The 20,074-nt window shown below is 54.7% G+C and overlaps 1 protein-coding gene across 6 annotated transcripts in view; it reads right to left on the reverse strand.

Moving 5' to 3' along the window:
• Positions 1-1,447: 1,447 nt before the first annotated feature.
• GARNL3 (GTPase activating Rap/RanGAP domain like 3) overlaps positions 1,448-20,074 on the reverse strand; it is a 116,191-nt gene continuing 97,564 nt past the window's right edge. For 3 of the 6 annotated variants that reach the window (XM_037158457.2, XM_037158237.2, XM_037158385.2), the window contains 11 exons: positions 18,295-18,393; positions 17,804-17,920; positions 17,087-17,262; positions 16,313-16,471; positions 11,050-11,116; positions 7,606-7,713; positions 6,085-6,203; positions 5,311-5,449; positions 4,312-4,527; positions 3,021-3,147; positions 1,448-1,910 (listed from right to left, as the gene is read on the reverse strand). In XM_037158457.2, the coding sequence (XP_037014352.2) occupies positions 1,733-1,910; positions 3,021-3,147; positions 4,312-4,527; positions 5,311-5,449; positions 6,085-6,203; positions 7,606-7,713; positions 11,050-11,116; positions 16,313-16,471; positions 17,087-17,262; positions 17,804-17,920; positions 18,295-18,393 (1,505 nt within the window). In that variant the 3' untranslated portion in view covers positions 1,448-1,732. Of the gene's footprint in view, positions 1,911-3,020; positions 3,148-4,311; positions 4,528-5,278; positions 5,450-6,084; positions 6,204-7,605; positions 7,714-11,049; positions 11,117-16,312; positions 16,472-17,086; positions 17,263-17,803; positions 17,921-18,294; positions 18,394-20,074 lie in introns of those variants that run through there. The other 3 variants (XM_053667776.1, XM_037158309.2, XM_037158522.2) reach the window with 3 other exon arrangements.

Below are 20,074 nucleotides of genomic sequence, written 5' to 3' on the forward strand. Positions count from 1 at the left end.
GTCACATCATGGGTGACGCTGATGCTGCCAATCTTTGCTCTAAATGGTCTAAAAAGCCTTTGGTTTTTCTATTCCAGGCTGAGAGGCAAGAAACTTCAGGGGGAAAAGTTGACAGAAAAAAACCCACACACATATAAACACAAGTTAGTTTGACATGAACATCAGCCAGACCCAAGGGACACCATGGCTCGGCCTGGCTCTGTATGGTGGTCAGTGGGGAGAGCCCAGCTCTGGGGCCAGAGACCTCACAGGTTCCAGCCACTGCTCGCTTCTGAGCCGGTGCCCTACTTTGAAAAGTAAAAAACAACAAAACCTAGCTCAGGAGACTTTTGGTGGGGTCAAGGTGCAGGACGCAGTGGAGTGTGTGATTCCGCCTGTGTGTGAAGAGGGTGTAACGGACACCGAGGAAGAACGGTGAAGCTGAGCTCCACCAAGACCGAGAGAAGGCACATGGGTTGTACTCGCCCCACTCGGGCGCACCTATAAGCACTGTCTTTACTTTCTGACTAATTTACTTTCTGACTCTGGCCTCTCACCTTCTGCTGAAGGGAGGCAGGCAGCCTTCAGTTTAAATTCATATCATGTCGAACCACTTGGGCAACAGGCAGGGAGGAGAGCTCCCCGCACTGTGTGAGGTCGGTGGGGAGGCAGGATCAGATATTTGGCAGATCAAGGTCCCACACAGGTCTCTGTGCTTATGGAGAAGACCTGCAGAAGGACTCAGAGCCGCTTTAACGGGGTAAGGCTTTAAGTACCTTGTGGTGGGTAATATAGTTGAAATAGTAGAGAAGGGACATAATGAAATTGAATTATCAGATTAAAGCCTAAGTAAATTACCTCCTTCGAATGTGAAGGTTTTTACAGTCAGTGAAACTAGGTCCCTCCTTTGATCTGTCCTGGCTAGAGCATTAGCCCTTCTATTGTTTCAGTTGCACTTGGCCAAACCCACATTTTCTTACTTTGCAGAGGGAGCAGCGAAAGACAGATAAACAACAAGAGGAAGGATAATCATTTGGTTCACGTGAAAAAAGAAAGCAGACCTGAACAAGAGGAATGAACTTGAGAAGGATGTTGATAACTGTTCTCTGGTTGTATGATTTCGGAGTAACAATAAAACCCAACAAAACCATCTTTAGACTCTTAACAAGCTCCTTCCTATACCTTATGGTTTTTCGTGAGACCCAAGGAGGAAGAAAACAGGAGCTTCTGAGACCTAGTGGGTCAGCTTTTCTCAAGAGTCCACGGGCAGGAATGGAGCTGGTTCCAAACTCGGACCTGAAACGGTGACGGGGCCACGGGTGCAGGAGGAAACCGTGTTTAGAATACATTTGAAGAGCAACGACTTTCCTTTACAAAAGAAACACATCGTATGCCAAAAAAACAGTAATAAAAATAATTTTCTCATCTAGGTATATGGAATATAAAAGAAGGCTGCCATAAGTAAGAATGAACATTTTTTGATTTATTCAAAGTTTCAATCTAAAACCTCAGTGAAATCTACCACCTGTATTACAAGGGGACGGATGGCTCCTGAACAGAAAGAAACAGAGGTTGAGAGAGATGGCACTGGACGCTAGAGAGTGACCCAGACTGGCCGAGGGTGCAAAGGTTTGGTCCACTAGATCTCGACAGGCTCAAAGCCGCATTTCGTTGAGAAAGGGTGTCTGCACTGGTTCAAGAGTATAAACCTCCGTAAGAAAGTTAAAGGTGGCAAACTCCACTCGCGCTCTGTTCACTTCAAGTCAATAGTGTCTTCGTCCGAGGAGGCCGTGAGCTGGAAGGGGCTGCTGCCCCAGACGGGGCTCCCTTCTCTGTCTGCCCCAGGGTCCTGGTCGGAGCCTGCTGACTGGCAAGGCCCCTCGGGATTGGCTTCGGCAGCAGAGGGGCTTTCCAAGGAGCCCGACGTGAGCCTAGGAGAGAAAAGTCACTGGGAAGGATCGCTGGGAGCAGCCCTGAGCTGGGCCTGCTGCCTGGCGGTGGTGTCCTGCTCATCTGAGCTCCCAGGCCTGTCTCCCCTACCCACTAGGGGAGTGGTGGGGGCGTGCCGGGGTCACCCCCATCCCGACACAGCTTGAGGCCTGCAGTCCGAGAGCCCTACCCCATGGATCAGTGAGGGTGTTAAAGGCCAGTGGTGGTATCGGAGGTGTGGGCGAGGCATTATTTACCTTTCTCAGGTGCCCATCGTGGGGAAATCACTCTTCACCTCACACCCACCCGTGGTCCCCATGGCCTGAGGTTAAGGCTGAAACTCCTACCCACAGGGCCACAGGGCCATGGAGCCACAGGCCCTGCGGACCCTCCAGCCTCTTCCCATTTGTGTGTCTCTTGCTCAGCTCAGTGCCACCTCCTCAAGGAAGCCTTCCTTGATCCACTCCCCAAAACAGACCTTCCACTCTCCTGATGTTTGAGGCCCTCCCTGCCCCAGGTGTGGGGTGGACGGCACCCTGCATTCCGCTGTACCACCTGCCACCCAGAAATGCTGTGCTTCCTGGAATGTCCTTGTTGGTCTTCCCCACGGGCTTGGGAAGCCCCTGAAGGTCATCTCTGGCCCCAAAACCCAGCTGGAGTGCCAGGCACTCCGCGAATGCATGTGGAATGCATGGAGTGTGGTGATATTGCTTCAGGGACACAGAGGACCTCAGGGGACAGATTGGGGGGACTGACACGTACTCACTGGCCTGCGGCACTAAACTGCCACCCAGAGAGGCTGTGGCTGTGGCCATTCCTACCACAAGCTTTGCAGAAGTGCCCTTTCCCATCACTAGTACAGGGCATTTTTGTTTTAAAAACACCCCTGTCAATAAATATGGTGAGGAAAAATATGAAGCTGTCTCACTGTGTTTTAATGAGCGTTTGTTGGATTGCTGGTGAGGTCGCCCATTTGCCGGGGCCCTTCCCTGGCAGGCTGTGCTCTCTGGGAGCCCTGAGCTGCGGCTGCTCTGCTCGAGGGGCCTCGGGGAAGTGCCGTGACTCGAAGGGCCACTGCCCTGAGCAGGGGCTGCAGGGCTGCTTTTCTTTACCTGTCGCTGCTAGTTGACCTCACTGCCCCTGGTGTGGGACCTCCCTGGCTTTCTTCTAACCGCTTCCGGGCTTTGGATTTGGCCTTCGGTGTTCCTTCCGGCCTGGGTCCGCCTTCGTCGGAGAGGCCTGGGTTGCAGGGCAGAAGCAGAGGTCAGAGGGCCGCCACCAGGGGCCGCCACGGAGACAGAAAAGGCCCTTTTCCTTCTGGTTGGGAATTGGTGCATTATTGGGATACGGTCAGGAAGGCGGAAGAAAAAGTATGTATTGAAATAATTGTTTTTCTTGAAGGTGGAAGGCTCTTCCCCCCTGATTATAAAGAATATATGTCTTGCTGAAAATTTTTAAGACTCAACTAGAGAGAATCAAGTCAAATGAAGGAGGGAAGGTCTAGAATCCCAGCACTGGAAACTAGTTCTGCAACTCAGTTCAGTTGTATCTCAGAAAAGCATTGTGGCTTGTACAACAGTGGTCAGAGATCAAGTTTTCACAGGGCACGGTGGGTTAAAAATAGCAACACACATATTATAAAAGCACAGCGGGGGGCACTGACTGCTGAAACCAACCGCCTTTGCCAGTGTCAAAGCCTGCACCCCCCTGGGGGGCCGGGATCCCCTTCTCTGTTCAGGAAACATGACCCTGGGCGGGCATGTGCTAAGGCCACTGTCCCTCTAGCTGGACTCCATGCAGGTCCTCATTTGAGTTCTTTCTGGCTTAAAGCATTACTTCCATTTCCCTCATTTTGTTTTCACAATTGGGAGCCACAGGTGCTCCAACAAGTTAGCCTTTTCCAGCTGCCTGGGAGCACGTGTCTGCCCCCGTCCACCCCACATACCTGTCCCCACGGTCCAGGGGCTTGGAGAAGTGATACCTGAACTGTCCCACAAATGTCGACAAATGTGGTAAATTTAAACTTATGGAGATACGAATATCAAATGTTATCTCAGAACTGTAGGATATATACATCCTTCTAGATACTTATCTAGGAAATAATATATATATATTATTATTTTTTTTAACTGTATCAGACTAGACATACTATTAACAAACTGCCTTTCCCTCCCCCACAGTGTGGGCCGCTCCCCACAGCACTACATCCAGACTGAGCCGCTGTTGTTGGGGGTGTGATGGGCTGCACCCCTTGGTGGGGGCGCACTGTAATTTACTTATAAATCCTGTACTGAAGGGGAGCTTTCCTTTCAACTCATTGTTTTTGAGGATCATGAATGTCCAAAGATGAAACCAGCTGGCATATTGACCAGCAGTGACAACAAAAACACTGAGAGCCATTACCCAGCAGTTCCCTGCGGGTCCTGCTCGCTATTTCTTTAATCTCCATCCGGGACAGGGACAGGGAGTGAGTGACAGGGATGGCCGCAATGCCCACGCTGATGGAGGTGGGTGGGGTGATGACCTTGGAGACTAAGGGCGACTTCAAAGGCCGCTCGATGCTTCTGCCGACCAGGTTTCTGAGTGGAATCTTGTACAGATTTTTTGACTGAATTTCGCCTGAAATGTGATTTAGAAAAGAACATCAGAACTTTGAGAAAACTTCATGCGATTTACTAGAGGGTGATCTCTAGCACCTCAGCGGAGTTAGCCCGGAGGAAGACTGCATGTCGCCTGCTGATCGGCCGAGTCCCGTTAGGAGCAGTCAAGGGAGGGTGCCCACCGCTCTGTTTTTCCCAAGGGCCCCCCGTTCTCAAGGGTGAAGTGGATAAAATGCACCCAGTACTGGCTCCCTGCACGGAGGCAAAGCAGATGGGAACCGCGAGCAGCTGCCGGCCCCCCGCTGCACGGAGGCTGCTTGGGCAGCTCGTGCTTCACTGTGACCGGGAGCCACACGGGGGCCTGATGTGGCGAGAGGCTGGGGGAAGCTGGGTCCAGAGCGACCGGGAGCCACGGCAAAGGCCTCTGGGCTTCACGTGCGAAGCCAGGCAGAGTGCACGGCTGGGTGAGCCGAGTCACGTGTAGGTTTCCTGGCCTTATCCTGGTGGTTATAAAACCCACTCTGGTTAACATGCCTGAAGGGAAAGTAACTTTTCTTGGCAAGTCAGAACCTCTCTCGCTCTCAGCCCCCACTTCTCTCCATTGAAACAATTTTTTCCATGATGGGATTTTTCTTTACATGATCACCAAGTTTCTTAAGAATGCAACCAAAGCATTCAGAATACAAGTTTTTTTTTTCCTGGTTTTAAATAGTGTCTTTCTTAGGCGCTAATCACACGCTGACATCTGACAGTGAGTGGATTAAAAATACCTATGAATAAGACAGTAAAAACCGGACTTCACCTTCCCCCAGGGAAGAAGGAGACACGGCAGCATCTCGGCCTGGCGGCGTCTGGGGAGAGTTGTGGGCACTGGCGGCCTTGGAGCTGCCCGCAGACCGGCCCTCGTGCTCGGCCGCGGTGGCTGTGAAGTATATGTCCGACTGGAAGGGGAGAGAGACGTCAGAGCGGCGGGCCCTGTGGCCGTGCACCCGCCGGCCGGCCTCCCTCCCTGGGCTCCCCCAGCTCATCACAGGCCCGATGCCAGGGTGGCCCCTTGGGAAAGCCAGCACCGCCCCTCGGGCCCGCCCCGAGTGTTCCCCTTCCCACACTCCTCCTCTGTCTGTGGACACAACACAACCCACGCCTCCCTCACAGGGTGTCGGGCGCCCAGGCTGCCGCCCTCCAGCAGGACCACCCGCGGGTGGGGAAGTGGGCTGCCCGTGCCCTGGGTCCACGCGCTCTCCCGCCCACCCGTGTCACGCTGGCTCCGTCGTGATCGAGCGGGGCTGTGCTGGGGCTGCCGCAGGAGGCCCGGTTTTCAGGGTTTCACAAGCCGTTGCACGCGGCCGTTATTAAACTTAGATAAGGGGCCTGCTGAAGCTCCAGCGCCCACACGTGAAAACCCAGCCGGTGAGTCTGCTTCCAGGGTGTTCTCTCTCCGCGGGTGTCCTGACATGAGCGGTGTAGCCGTCACCTGCCCCACCGCCTAAGAGGAGTGCCCCTGCTCGCCTGTCACCTCCTGCGGCTCAGGGCTCCCAAAGCCACTGGGGTGGAGGTAAAAGCCCCATCTACTCACCCGGGAGGCCACGAGCTGCAGCTGCGGCACAACAGCCGTGTGGACCAGGTTCCCGTTCACCACCAGGCGGATCTCGATGGAGTCGGTGGTGAAGGCCAGGAGGTACGGGAAAGCGCAGACTGCAAGGCAACGGGGCGCGTCAGCTCCCGGGCCAGCCGCCTGTGGCTGGTGACCGGCTCACGTCCAGCCTCACTTCTCTGGAAGACTCCACCTCTGCTGTTTGCCTGGCTGCTTCTCCCTTCCTGCATGGGGCGTGTGCTCTGGGTCTCAGAGGGCCTCCCCTCAGGTGCCAAGCACCTCCAGCAGGAGAGCACCGTCTCCACATCTCCCTACCCCCTTCCTCCCTTCCTCCTGTAGCCCTGGAGCCTGATCTGACCTGCAGGGGAAGAGGGGGCGAGGGGCTGGCTGCCCGAGTCCCGTGAGACTTGCCCCCTTACTGTCCAGACTGCAGCTGACACGCCCGCTCCCTGGCCTGTACTCATGCTGCACTCCCTGCCAGTAGTGACTCTCCTCCTCCTGTCGTGTGTCTCTTCCCTTGCTGCCCCCGCCTCGTTCAGTGGGTTTGTGGAGACAGGCCCCTCTTCCTGGCATCGTTTCTATGATACATTGGGACTTCCAACACCACAGCTTCCCTGGTGGACCAGCGATCCCACTTCGCCTTTCTTACTGGCCACCTCACGCCCAGTCTTTCACCCTGGTGAATGCTCTCTCTCTCTCTCTTTCTCTCTCTCTGTGTCTCTCTCGGCTCCACCCCGGTGACTTTCTACCTCACCCACGCCTCTCGCCTCGATCTCTCAAGGGCGTTGTGTGCCTCAGAACCTTCGAGCCATTTCTGGCTGGTCCTCCCTTTTTTTTAAATCACATCGAATCTGTCACCAAGCCAGACCAGTCCTCCCGTACCTCGACTGTTCCTCTGTTCTCCTGTCCGAACTCTACGATGTTACCTCCCAACAAATACTTTATCCCGAGGGACATGGGGCGAACTCAGACAGTGGTGGCTGGGACCTGACTCTCCCGGGGCGGATGCCCAGCGTGGATCATGAGCCGCACCAACGAGGCGCCACCGCCCAGGTCCTGACCTTTCAGGGGCAGGCAAAGGGCCCGAATCTCTGTGATGCTAGACTTTCAAGCTCAAAAAATACAGGACTGGCACCGAAAGTGCCACGCGGCTCCCCAAGTTGCTCGGGGTCTTGGGCCTGGGCATCTTGCTCCTGCAGTTTAGAAAGTGGCGAGGGAGGCCCGGAAATGAAAGGCCGCTGAGAGGCAGTCCAGTCCTGAAGGCTGCGGTTTCACTGACCTCAAAGGGGCACACGCCCAGGCACTGAGAACTGGGAGGAACGGTGGAGAGGCCAGTTCCCAAAGGGGAACGACACGAGCAATTGAGGCAGAAAAAGAACGCGGAGTTCCCAGAGTCACGGGATTTGCGGCAGTTTAGCAGAGAGCCAGCGGGTTGGCTTACACGGGACCCAGCGGTTCAGAGGAATCTACTGGGGAGGAGGGGCCGGCTCAGGGTTTTCTTACCGATCGCGCAAGGAGCCTGGTTCCAACAGAACTGGAAATCTGACGCAGAGGGTTGAACCAGAAAAGAGCCCCCGTTAAACGGACAAACTTTTTTATAGATGCAACTGTCTGCAACGAGACAACAGTGACTCCTTTTTGTTAGAGACGATACTTAGGCCACTGCAATTAGAAGAACGAAAAACAGGCAACAGGAATAGCGTCCTATCTGCTCCTTCTTTACACACGGCTGGTGCGAACAGCACCCTGAGGCCGGATTCTCGGTCGGTACCGCTACGGCAATCATCGCTGCCCCTTGGGGGGAATTTGCCACGGGCCAGGCACTGAGCTGTAAAAGCACCACCCCGTGTAACCTGCAGAATATGATGGAGCAGATGCTATTACTACACGCATTTTACAGACGAGGAGATTGAGGCCAGGAGCAGGGAAACACCGGTCTGCCAGACTGCAGAGAAAAAGGGACAGGCGATGGCAGTCTTTGGAGGGGGCAAGCCCCCCCCCCCTGGGAGGCGGGTCACACTGAGCCCCATCAGCAGGGCAAGGGTGGTGACAGCGACATAGCGCCCCTCCTCCCCACGTTTTACTAGGCAAACCTGGAGCCCTAGGCCCGGTCGGCCTGGGTGAGCCCGAGCCGGCGTTGGGTTAAGGCTGGGCCCCTCAGCTGTGCTGCTCTGAGCGAGGAACACAAGCCCGGGTGGTTCAGAGCCTCTTCACAGGGAGGAGGCTCCCGCAGAAGCCGAGGCTCCTTTCCTTCCAGAGCCCGTCATGTTTTAGCCCTGCAGTTTTACCTTTAAATTCTTTTTAAAAACGGCTTTATTGAGATACACTTTATGTACCATCAAATCCACCCATTTTAAGTGCCATTCATGCTGAACTAATCTGGGAGCTCAGACGTCCCTGGCTGTGCTCTTGGCTGTCGCGTCTCCGGAGCCTAAGCCGGAGCCTAACCCTGACCCCTCTGAGCTTCCGCATCCAGCAGGAGGAGGGCCGGGCGACAGATACTATTTCCAATTTGAAAACACATGTCTTTGAAGAAAAGTCCTTTCATGCATGTAGAAAAGTCTACACAGGTTAAAAACTGGGTTTTGAATTAATACTCTGACAAGTCTGGAAAACAGGGAAAACAAAACCTGGCAGTGCCTGGCGGTGTGTGTGGGTTTTACGTGAATAATCGTGTCTGATCGCCACAATGAGAAGCAGGGGTGTGCCCTAAACCTCACTTATCTGGGAGTTAAGGTGCTGGGCGTGCATGCAGTCGCCTTGAGAATGAGGGGTGCAGCTGAGCTTCTCTAGTTTTCCTTGTGTGGTTGTCTCTACAACCACAGCAAACACAGAGTTTGCCCTTTGTGCTGAGACTGATTATGTGCATCAAAGGCAAGGTCATTACTGTGTGCTAAGGTTACAGCCACATTTTCTTTCTTTTTTTAGGCAAAGACTGACCCTGGTACTCAAAATAGAGATTGATTACAAAAAATAAGAATGTCTCTAACATATCGCCCTAGTTATACTCCCCCCTACAGTTTATCTTGCAAATCCATTTCTCTCAAATAACATGAATTCGAAGTTAGAAGTTACAATATCTGTTATAAAATACTTTTCATCTTTAACACACCTGAGATAAAAATCCCTCTATACCAAACTCCGATTGATAGTTGTTATTTTTATTTTGTTTTGTTTATTAACAAAAAGGAATGAACTTAAATGATAAAGATCAGCTTCAAATTTGGGGGGAGCAACACCGTCCACAGCACCTGTTGGGAGGGCTTTGGCTGCACAGGCGTCTGGGACCAGGACAAGCACAGGGGCTGAAACAAGTGAGTGGGCGCCTGGGACCCAGCTACAGAAGTGACAGGGAGACTGGGGAAAACCAACTGGTTCTGCGGGGCTGACTCACTGGGTACCATCAACCTTCTGGGAGAAGGAGGCGGGTGGAAAACCCAAGCCACACTCCCGACCCAAAGACACAGGAGGAGGTGATGTGGTTGGGACAGATCGAGGCGGGTCTGGGAACCTCTGGGATTGCCTAGGCCTTGACCCGCGTGGGGCCTAAAGATGCAGAGATGACATTCCGAGGGGCTGGTGGGTCTCGGAAAACGGACGCACACCGGTCCCCGGCTGAGAAAAGACCAGAAGATGTGGGAACCCGGGGGAAATGGCCGCTCTGCCGCACTGCCTGCCCGAGTAGCCCAGGCTTCGAGTGTGGTCCAGAGTGGGTGTCGTTCACACTTGTTCCCACACCCCCTTCATCTGGGGACTCATTCTAAAAACCTGACCCACCTTTCTGTCCGTAAGTTCTTGCCCACCTAAAACCCTGCCCATCTTTCCATGGAGTTAAAAGGAAAAAAATCAACATCAGTGTTCAAAGTATGCTGTCACGAGTTTTCTCACAGACTTTTCAGTTAAGTCAAAAGACCACACTTTGAAGAGATTAACATCTCGTGGAAGTGACTTTAAGCATGTGACCCCTGTGCCCCTTGTCCAGCGGGGGCCTGGCCATCTGAGCCCTGGCACTAGGGTCCACGCTGGCCTGTCCCTGCCGCCTTGTGTGTGGCCCTCCTCACGCAGTGTTCTGGTTGTTCTGAGGACGCTTCAGACAGAGCCGAGGCCGACACACCCTGCAGAGAGACCTGCTGTGCCAGGGGCTCCCCGTGTGAATGCCTTCTCCCCACGCAGCCCCGTGAATCTCAAGTTCTGAAGGATTGTGCTTCCCAAACACACTTCACTGCTAATAGTTATCTTTCCCATGCTTATTAATCAAGGATTAATCGATTAAAATATCTGCCCCATGGGACATAACTAGCATTGCCACTCTGCATTAATTCAATTCTACGCTGAAAAAATGTGTTTCCCTGTGCTAGTTAGACTGGGCAGCCATAATCATGAAAACACATGACTGCTTTTACCCGTAAGAGGTCCTTTCTATTGTAGTGTAATACTCATTTTGGAAATGCTGGAAATCCTTAAAGAACCTATTTGGCGCTTCTGGTCTGCCAAGCCCACCCTGCCACCTGACCTGGGACACCGGGTACCTAGGGAGACGCTGATTTCATTAGCACCTGAGAGACAGCAAAAGTGGAACAGTAACTGGGTGACCTTGAGAAAGGCAGTTCACCTCTCCCGACCTCAACTGCCTTATCTCCAAACCGTGGGTGATGGCGGTACCTGAGAATCAGAGAGACGATGACTGCAGCGTCCTGAGCACAGTGCCGGGCACGCAGATGGCACTGTTGCCCTCACCGTCACGCCCGTACCCTGGGGACAGGGCCACAGGTCTGGGCGCCCTGGGAACGCACGCACCCAGGTGGGAGTGCGATTTTTAGGTGCTCCCGGCAGTGCAGTTCAGGCCACGGGAGCGATACGTTAGGTAAGTCTGAGGTCAAGTCCCTTTAGCTTGCCCGCCAAAAAGGACACTGAAGGACAATGAAGAGACAAACACGGCTCACTTACAGTTGTAACACAGGAGCAGCCCGGCCTCCCCGTCCTCGTACACATCAATAGCTGCGACAAAATGAACCTGCAATGGTCATGGGTGGTGTCGTGGGCGGGCTGGACTGGGACACCGTCCCGAGCCGCCAGTACCACCAGTGCCAGTGAACTCAGGGCCTGCGGGGCACTTCCGCCTCCCCGCACCCCCGCACCACGTAGGGGCCTGGTTCCAGCACACGGTCGGCATAAAGAAAGGAGTGGTGCCCCTTCGCCCTGCCCGGGACTCGCCCCCCACTCTCACCGCTGTGAGACGCTCTGTGGCAGGCATCTCAGCTCCCCTTAGCAAAATGAGCCATTTATGCATGTGCCCCGGCTCCCCGAGCTGGTTCCCGTGGGTTATTCATTTCACTCTGCTGTCAACTCAGGAGGAGACGCTCTTACTCCCAGGTGAGGAGAGAGAGGCTGGGAGAGGTGAAGCCACTCCCACCCCGCAGCCGGTAACTGCGCGGCCAAGATCGGAGCTGGGCTGCGGCATCTCGTGCCATCTCCCCTGCGCGCTGCCGGCCCCTCCCGCCTCACACACGAGGGCGGGCCTCTGACTCTTGGGACCCCCATGGCCCGCCTTCTGCTCTCCGTCTCTCCTTCACGTGGAGGGAGGCGCTGGACTCGGCCAATGAAAAGGGTGTGGGAAGACCTGGTTCTGCGACCTGGGCGAACCCATCTCTCTGGGCCCGTTTCCATGTTTGAGAACAGGACGCTCGGTCTGACGATGTCCTCGTGTCCTTCTCATTTCCCAGACCCTCCTCACTGGGGTTCTCAGCGCCGGCGGCCTGGCCCCCAGGCCCTCGGGGACACAGGCCCCCTTCTCCGGGGACGACCTCCCTCCGTCAGCCTCTCCCCAGGCTCTGACGCCTGACTCCTCCTCCTTCCTGTCCTCTCTCCCACTTCAGATTATTCTTCCATTTCTTGGCTCTTTTCTCACTTAGAAAAATACCCACCTTAATAGCTTCAAATTTTACTTGGTGCTTAAAATCTCTGCATTGACAACATCAGGCAATGCAATAAATTCCATACCCACAAAAGCGGGAGGTCACGGTGGGGAGTGGGCAGGAGCATGGACTTTGGTCAGAGAGACCCGAGTTCAAATCCTGCCTGTGCCACTTGCTGCCTCTGTGGTTTGTAGCCAATGGCCTCACTTCTGGCCTCAGGTCTTCATCTGCGAACTGGTATAATGACAACACTTGCTTTGCCGGACATGAGGGAATAGCCTTTGAACCCAAGGGCCCCTAAAAAAAGCTTCCTGTCCCCACCCCTTTGACTTGGAATCACGACCTCCTCAGGCGTCCCAGTACTTGTCAGTTTGATGACAGTAATCTCAGCCAATGGGCACATGTGCGTTCACTCCCTCCGACTGTGAACCTCTGCAGGGCAGCGGCCAGGGCACCAGCTTTGTAGTTGGGACCGGCTGCCCCCACCATGCCTCGTGGTGCGGCCGTGGGCGCCAGGGCACGCTGGGTCTAGGGGCCTGGACTTCAGAGTCTGACACGTTCCAGGCGGCCCCTAATCGTCGCCAGCTGTGTGGTTTCAGGGAAACGAGCCACTCCTCCTTTCTGAGCCTCAGTTTCCTTTTTTGCAAAATGGGGATGCGAACAGTGCTTTCCCCGGACTGTCCGGCAGACTTGGTGAGAAGATGCTTGCGAAGCGCTCTGGCTCAGAGCCACGTCCTTCGGAGGCGCCGTGTTATGGTGACGGGAGGGTGGACCGCAGCGGGAAAGGTGGAACTGGACCGCCCGGCAGTTTAGAGGGGAGGCCTGTGGATGTGTTTGGGGTGGCGGTGGACAGTGGGGCGGCGAGGCAGTGACGGGGTGGAGGAAGTTCAGGCAGCTGTCCAGACCAAGGGCTGTGCACGGTGGCAGAAGACAGCAGGGCAGTAGTTGACACGGGGAGGGTCCCTCAGGGGACTATCCCAGGACTGTGCTGACGGGCGGATGAGCTCGGCTGTCCTCAGAGACTCAGGCTGCAGGGCGGGCAGGGACGGAGCTCCAGCCATGGTCAGAGATGGAAAGGCCAGGGGCAGGGGCAGAGACCACAGCTTGGAGCTCACCGGTTCCTCCTGAGGACTGGTAGCTTCTCATCAGACCTTTCTTAGCACAGCAGGTGAGACCCACTTGCTGCTCGATGCCTGAGTCCGTGAGTCTGTCTCTACCCTGGGGAGGGGCCTGGCAGGAGTCAGTCTTTGCGACACTGTTTCTTGACCCGGTGAGGACGTGAGAGTCGACAGGAGAGCTTTAAAAAAAGCACCTGTTAGGTTCTCACTCCCAGAGATCCTGGTACAGTAGGTCTAATGTAGGACATAGGCGTTGGCTTTTTAACTTCTACTTGATTAAAAATAAGTAGTTCATTTTATTGGATTTAAAAATGATAAAAGTATACACGGTGGTTGTGAAAATTCCAAACACAGACCTGTAACAAGTGACGTCTGCCCCCGGCCCTCCCAGCCCCAGCTGGAGGAGGAAGCCCCACTGGGGGCTGTGTCCAGCCTTTTATGAGATTCAGGGGTGAGCTTCCCGGTCAGGACCACTGGGGACCTGGGCCCAGAGAATAAGCCAGAGACTTGATCCTGTCACCAGGTCCGCGGTTCCTTCCAGAGCAGCCCTGGCTTTGGGAAGGAGGCCAATGCTGGCTGCTGGAGCTGGGGCAGTAGGTCACAGGAGGCCTGTTGTAAGATGAACTTGATGTTGACTTTCAGAATTCTGCCCTGGTGCTTCATAAGCACTTCTTCTCTGGAGCTAAGACAGTCTCAGTCCCCGAGGTGGGGTTGAAGCCTGACAAGGGAATCGTGTGGGCAGGCGGAGCAGAGCGTGGGCAGGCGGGGCGGAGCGGAGGAAGGGGAGCAGGAGGCTGGGCCACCCCATCCACCTGGGCCGCGCGCACCGCAGGCAGCCATGCGTGCAGCCGGAAAGGCCCGAAATCTGCCCATTCTCTCTCTCTCTCTCTCTCTCGGGCCACCACAGCCCTCGGGCTGCGCTGTGGGAACGTCACAGCGAAAAGCCGGTCCTGATCCCGAGGGGCACTTCTGACTTAGCTGCTCGAAGACACGTTGTTCGGAATTTTTCACGGTTCCAGGGCTCATGGCCCCAGGGAGACCGGGAAGCCCTGCCGAGAGCCGAGCCCCTGTGTCTAAGGTCTTTACGCTCGGGAAGGGTTTAAACATTAAAAAAAACCATTTTCTCTAAGGGGAAAGCTTTATGTCTTTCTTTCTCTACATCTTTCTTTTAAAAAGCATATGAAAGAAAAGAGAAAATTTTAGAATTGTTCCTCATTGCTCTCAGGAAAACAAAACATAAATTTTATTTAAAAAACTGTTTTAACCCAATTTTTCCTGGGTCTTTATGCCTCTTGGAAAAAATCCACAAACACTCTAATGAGTGATCAGAGCAGTAAGTATAAGTGAAAAGTAATAATCACCGGAAAAAGGTTAAGTTACAGGAAACCGGTTGCCGAGGAAAGGGTGACCGAACTAGATCTGTCAGGCCGTGACCTTTCTGCCCCTTTGGTGGGTCACAGAGGCATGAAAAGCAAGAAGAGGCCAGAAGTTTTTGGACCCAAAAACCTAGCTGTGTGCCCTGACTGGGGATCGAACCTGCAGCCTCTTGGTGTGTGGGGACCACACTCTAACCAGCAGAGCCACCTGGCCAAGGTGGCGAAAGAAGTTTAAAAGGTGAAACCGGGCCCTTCCTCCTCGGGAGTCAGGAGGCTGGAAGCCATCACAGGTTCCCAGCCACGGGCACAGAGGGACGTCCTCCAGACTTGAAATAAGCTTTCTGTCAGCATCGCCTGGGGCAGGGGAGGGATGAGGGGACTTAAAACATTCCATTGCCAAGTGCGGCCCACCCGGAAGTTCTGGTGTTAGTGATCTGGGGGACAGGGGGACAGCGCCGGTCCTTTCACAGCTTTCCGGGCAGCGCAGCCAGAGGTGAGAAGCCCTGGGTACGGGTGGTTTCCACACTTGTCTGAACGTTGGAAGCACCTGAGGGTCAGTTAAAAATTCTGAAGCCCAGGCCACACCCAAGACCTGAGAAATCTCTGAGGGGGAACAAGGGCACTGGTAGCTTTTGAAGCTTCTTAGGTGACTCCAAAGCAGACAAATCGGGCACCAGCAATCTACTGGGAAGGAACGGCAGACTGAGGTGTGACAGATGACAGCTGAGGAGAAGGCCTCTTAATTAGATCTAGATTTTTCCCTAACTTTTCTATTTCTTAAAACACTGCTGTTGTGAAGTGTTTCATCTTCTTAATACAGTAATTAGCAATATTAATGGATATTTATGCAGGCATGTCCTAATCCAAGTCGCACTTTTTATTTCTTAGAAGAATAATTCTGCTGTCCCCATTCTGCGGTGTCCTTGGTCCTTAGGCAGAAGTGCCGACTTTAAGTGGCTCAAGTGTGACCAGGCTCGCCCTGCTTCACAGTGATCGGTGGGCTGGAGAGCTCTTTGATCCGCTGAGTCACTGTCTGCCGGGGAAGCTCTGGGGACAGGCAGGTCACCAGCTGTCTGCACAGTCAGTGCTCACGGCCTCCAGGGGCACTAATGTTCAGAGCCACAGTTACCTCTAGAGCTTCTGTCCAGGTTTGAGGCGGCCCTAAATTTCGTCCAAACCCAGGGCATCACTGCCCTCTGCAGCTCAGGCGGGGGGGATGCAGACCCCAGGCGAACAGGCTCTCTCTCTCTGTCCTTCCGTCCCTTCTTCCTTTCCGAGGGGAGAAAGGCAGGGCTGTGCCCTCCCCAGCTGCTTAGGCCCCAAGCTGTGAGTGTGCAGAGCAAATTCGTTCTCCAAAAGCCCTTCCATGTGTTACTGAACACATGCTCTTGTTTACTTATTTATTTATATTTAGCTTTTTGATGCTTCATTTCTCTTTTGGGGAGAAGAAAGGAATGGCAGGGGGAGATGTGAAGAAGCTGAACAGGGCAATGGGGCCGAGACACTAGATCGGGCCATTTCGACCTACAAAAATGGCAACGACCTGTGGCACAGCCTAGGCAGTACAGCACGTAATGCCGACAGGGCGGCGAGCCCGTCGCTGCAAAGAAACCCTAAATACAGCACCGCACAGGCAGAAGATGCAACCCTGGCCATCTCAGCTGCCCCGCCGCTGCCCCCTTGCCTCGCAGCCCCCCTCCCTCGCCCAGCAGCCCCCCCTCGCCCCGCAGCCCCCCTCGCCCTGCAGCCCCGCCCCCTCACCCTGTAGCCCCGCCCCCTCACCCTGCCGCCGACCACTCACCCTGCTGGCCTCCACGTGGTGCAGCCGGAAGGCCTCTCCTGTGCTCTCGTTCACCACGTCGAACTGGTGTCGATAAGCCACGCAGATGAGATTGTCACTCTCTTCCGTTGGCCCGTCCACTAAGGTCATCACCACGGGAGAATCAGACAGACAGATCTCCTGTGTGGCAGACGGTGGAGTAGGAGAAAGGGGTTGGGATACAAGGTGGCCATCTTAATCTCAAGTCCCCCTGCCCAGGGTCCTGCAGACCCTGCTCCTGCGGGTGGCGGGGGTGGCAGAGACAGGCAGGGACAGCATCAGACTTCGGCCTCCCACACCCTGTCCTTGAGACCAGACCTCTGACCACTGCACTGGGGAGATGCCGGGAAACAATTTTACAAAAGTGATTCAACAGGGTGGTCCACGTTAGCCCTCTCGGAGTCTGGTCCTCTTCTGTGATTTAACGGTAATCATAATTACTGTGATGAAAATCACAGTAATTGCTAACTTGGCTACCCCACAGACGGTCTGGCCCTATCCTATGATTTAATAATGACGATGATAGAACAGTAACAATCACTGACTTTGTGGAGCACTTAGCACAGTGCCAGGCACTGTTCTCACCGGACCCTCATAACAGCCTTGTGAAGTAGGTAAGACTATTACTCTATATTCCAGATGAGGAAACCGAGGCTCAAAGTCGCACGACTTGCCTGTGGTCACCTAGTGCGTATGTGCTATGGCCGAGACTTGACACCCTGGCCAGGAGAGCAGCAATTAGAAGAGAAAACCTACCCGGATGTACTGGAATTCTTCGACAGGGGACTCCGACAGGGGGGACAACGGGGAGGGGTCGGTCACCCCGCCCAGCTTGCTGTGTTTCCTCGTGATCAGAAGCAGTTTGTTCCGAATGGCGACGACGACCCTCAGCTCTCTGCTGTGGTGCGTGTTGATGGCATACAGGTGGCAGCCTGGGAAGGGGAACAAATGATGCCCGTCGCAGGACGCGAGGTGGGGCCCTGACAATGTGGCAACACCTAGAGCCCTGGAAATTAGGCATAACCCAGTACCACGACTGAGGATGTTGCCGCCACCTGGGAAAACGGAGGCTTGGAATAAAAACTGGGTTGAGACACAGGAAAATGAAGGAAGTTATATTCCCTGTATTGCAGAGCCTGGAGCCCCAGCTTTGCACTCACAACCTGGTATGAATCAGAGTGAGGGGCGACCAGACCTGCGGACACAGAAGCCTGAAAACCCGGGAGTCTCTTTACAAGCCTGTGGACAGGGCCGGGCCCACCGCCAAAGCCCGTTCCACGGGCCGAGCAGCCCCTTTGGCCCCCGGCAGGCCTTTCTGTCGCTCGAGCTTCTCTCAGGGAACCAGTGATGTTATCTTTGCCATGTTCCCGAGTAAAGTGCGAACCAACCAAATCAGATCCCCACTCCTGTTGATGGTCAGTGCAACCTGGGCAGTCTGAACCGAAACCAGCAAAGCCCGAGGCCGCGCGTCACCTTTGGTTTTCTCCAGCTTGTTCTCCCTGCAGTCGCACCTGCTCCGCGCGGCCTGCTTGCCCTCGACGCCCTTCTGCACGGCGCTCAGCCTGAAGACGAAGAGACGCGCATCCTTCCCTGGGGAGGCGAGGCGGGCAGAGCGGGGGCGGATGGGAAAGCAGCAGGACCCGGGAGAGCCGCGGGGCAGGCGGCGCGGGAAAACTAGTGCTAGAGGGGTCAGGACTCGGAACTGGGGAGAAACCCCCACTGCCTTTACCTGGCTGTGCACTTAAGGATGCTCCACCCCCACCTTCTCTCCTTCACTGTTCCCTCCTCCGAGAACCCCGGGGCCACCCAGGAACCCTGAGCACTGGGCACCAGGAGCAGAGCCATTTGGCTTGACCTACGTAGTCAGACCCCGTGACCCTTGGCGCTGGTCACAGAGGGCTTCACTCCCCTTCCTCCCAGGGACCACCGCCGGGAGGGGAGCAGCACCCGGAGGGGAGCAGCACCTTTGTCCGCTCTGAGAATCAGGAGGTCCAGAGCCTCGAGCACGTGCATCTGCTTGACCGGCAGCGTCCTGTCAAACACCGGCACGGACAGGAGGTCGTCTGCAAAGGAAGTCTGGTCACCCAGCGCCGCCAGCCCGCCATGCTTCCCAGAGCCCAGAAAGGGTGCCTGTGGGTCGCTCTGGGGCCTGGTTCTGTCTGGGTGAGGAAGGACGTCAGCTTCCAGAGCCTTCCTAAGGGCTGTCCAGTCAGTTCAAGCGCCAGTCTCCTCCTTCCCAGAGGCATTCAGAGCTCTCTGGAGACAGTGCGGTGGCAGCAGAGCCGGTAAACTGTGTGCATTTCGTCAACGTTCCCCAGAGGAAAAGCAGCGCCTGTCAGTCCTGTCTTTACTGGGTGCTACAGAGGACTGAACGCCCGTTTTTCATTTGTTTTTTGAAAAAAATCCTTGGCCATTTCTCTTAAGTAGTTTCTGATTTTTATGTAATTTTTGGAATTGCCTCCCATCTTAGGATACTTTGTGTATTTCTCAAGAAAGCAAAAATAAAATTTCCTTTGGCATTTAAAAATAAATACCAAGATCGCCTCTTCCAACATGCCCCATGTCTGTGTCAAGAATTGTTTACCTACACATCTTCAAAATTCCCCCACACGAGAACACAAAATCTCCTTTTTAGGAGAGGAAGGTCAGTGACATTGCCCAAGTGACGGGGAAAGAACTCATTTCGGTGGAAACGCTCCGGAAGGTGCCAGTGACGGGCGACCGGAGGCACTGTAACGATCACGCGATCGCACGCAGGGTTTGCTTCGGGCTCACTTACTGGGATTTCGCGTTGCCAGCGGTTACTGTGCTGGGGGCGGGGGTCGTAGAGGGATAACAGAACTACAAGGCTGTTTCCTAAGCAAAGGGTCTGTCAGAGGCTGCCATGGAGTCGGGGCCAGGCGAGGATGCCCAGGGATGGTGGAGACATTGCAGGCAGAGGCGGCCGGCCTATTGTTTATCCAGACACTTAGATCTTTGAGTGCTCTGCTGGGGGTTTGTCTGGTTATAATTTAGGTGCGAGGCACCCCCAGCATGGTGCCTCTTCCAGAAATCTGACTGGGAGTCCATCCTTACTGGGTGGTGCCAGAACGGGTTGATAACCACCTCTCGGGGGAGGGGTCCTGCCTCCTGCGGGCTGGTCAGAGCCCTGATTGGTCAGAGTGCAAGCCTCCTAAGCTTGCCTGACACAGGGCTTGCCTCTGGTTCCCGGAATGATGGGGCAGATGTAAGTTCTGTGAGAGCCCACCAAACCCCCTTCCTAACTCTCCTACCCCAAGAGAAACTGAGTCTTGGGCTCTCTGGGCTCCTGTGGGCAGACTGAATTTTTTCAAACGTGGCATGATCACTTCAGTACCCGGCATCCCATCTGATGAAATAACTGCTTATTTCATTTTGTGAATGGCAGCTACGAGATACGGAGGGCCTCCTAACCTGCCAGGCCCTGACTCGAAGTGTTTCGCACGTCATTTCACTGCATGTTACATGGGACCCTGTCAGGCAGGCACCTCTGATATGCCCATTGAACAGATGAGGAACCTGAGGCTCAGAGACGCTAATGACTTGTCCAAGGTCATGTCCTGATCATGCGGAATGCCAATGTGTGCCAGGACAAAGTCCGTGCCCCTGGCCAGTGCTGTCGCCTAAAAGCTGCCGTGTCCCTGTGGAGGGGGTGTGTGTCCTTGGAAGCAACAGCAGTGTAAACTTAGGACAGAAGCACTTCATTTCACACTTACAGCAGGGCAC

The sequence above is a fragment of the Artibeus jamaicensis genome, unplaced genomic scaffold (assembly GCF_021234435.1).
Source record: "Artibeus jamaicensis isolate MK-2021 breed Jamaican fruit bat unplaced genomic scaffold, CSHL_Jam_final contig_471, whole genome shotgun sequence".
NCBI classification, from domain to species: Eukaryota; Metazoa; Chordata; class Mammalia; order Chiroptera; family Phyllostomidae; genus Artibeus; species Artibeus jamaicensis.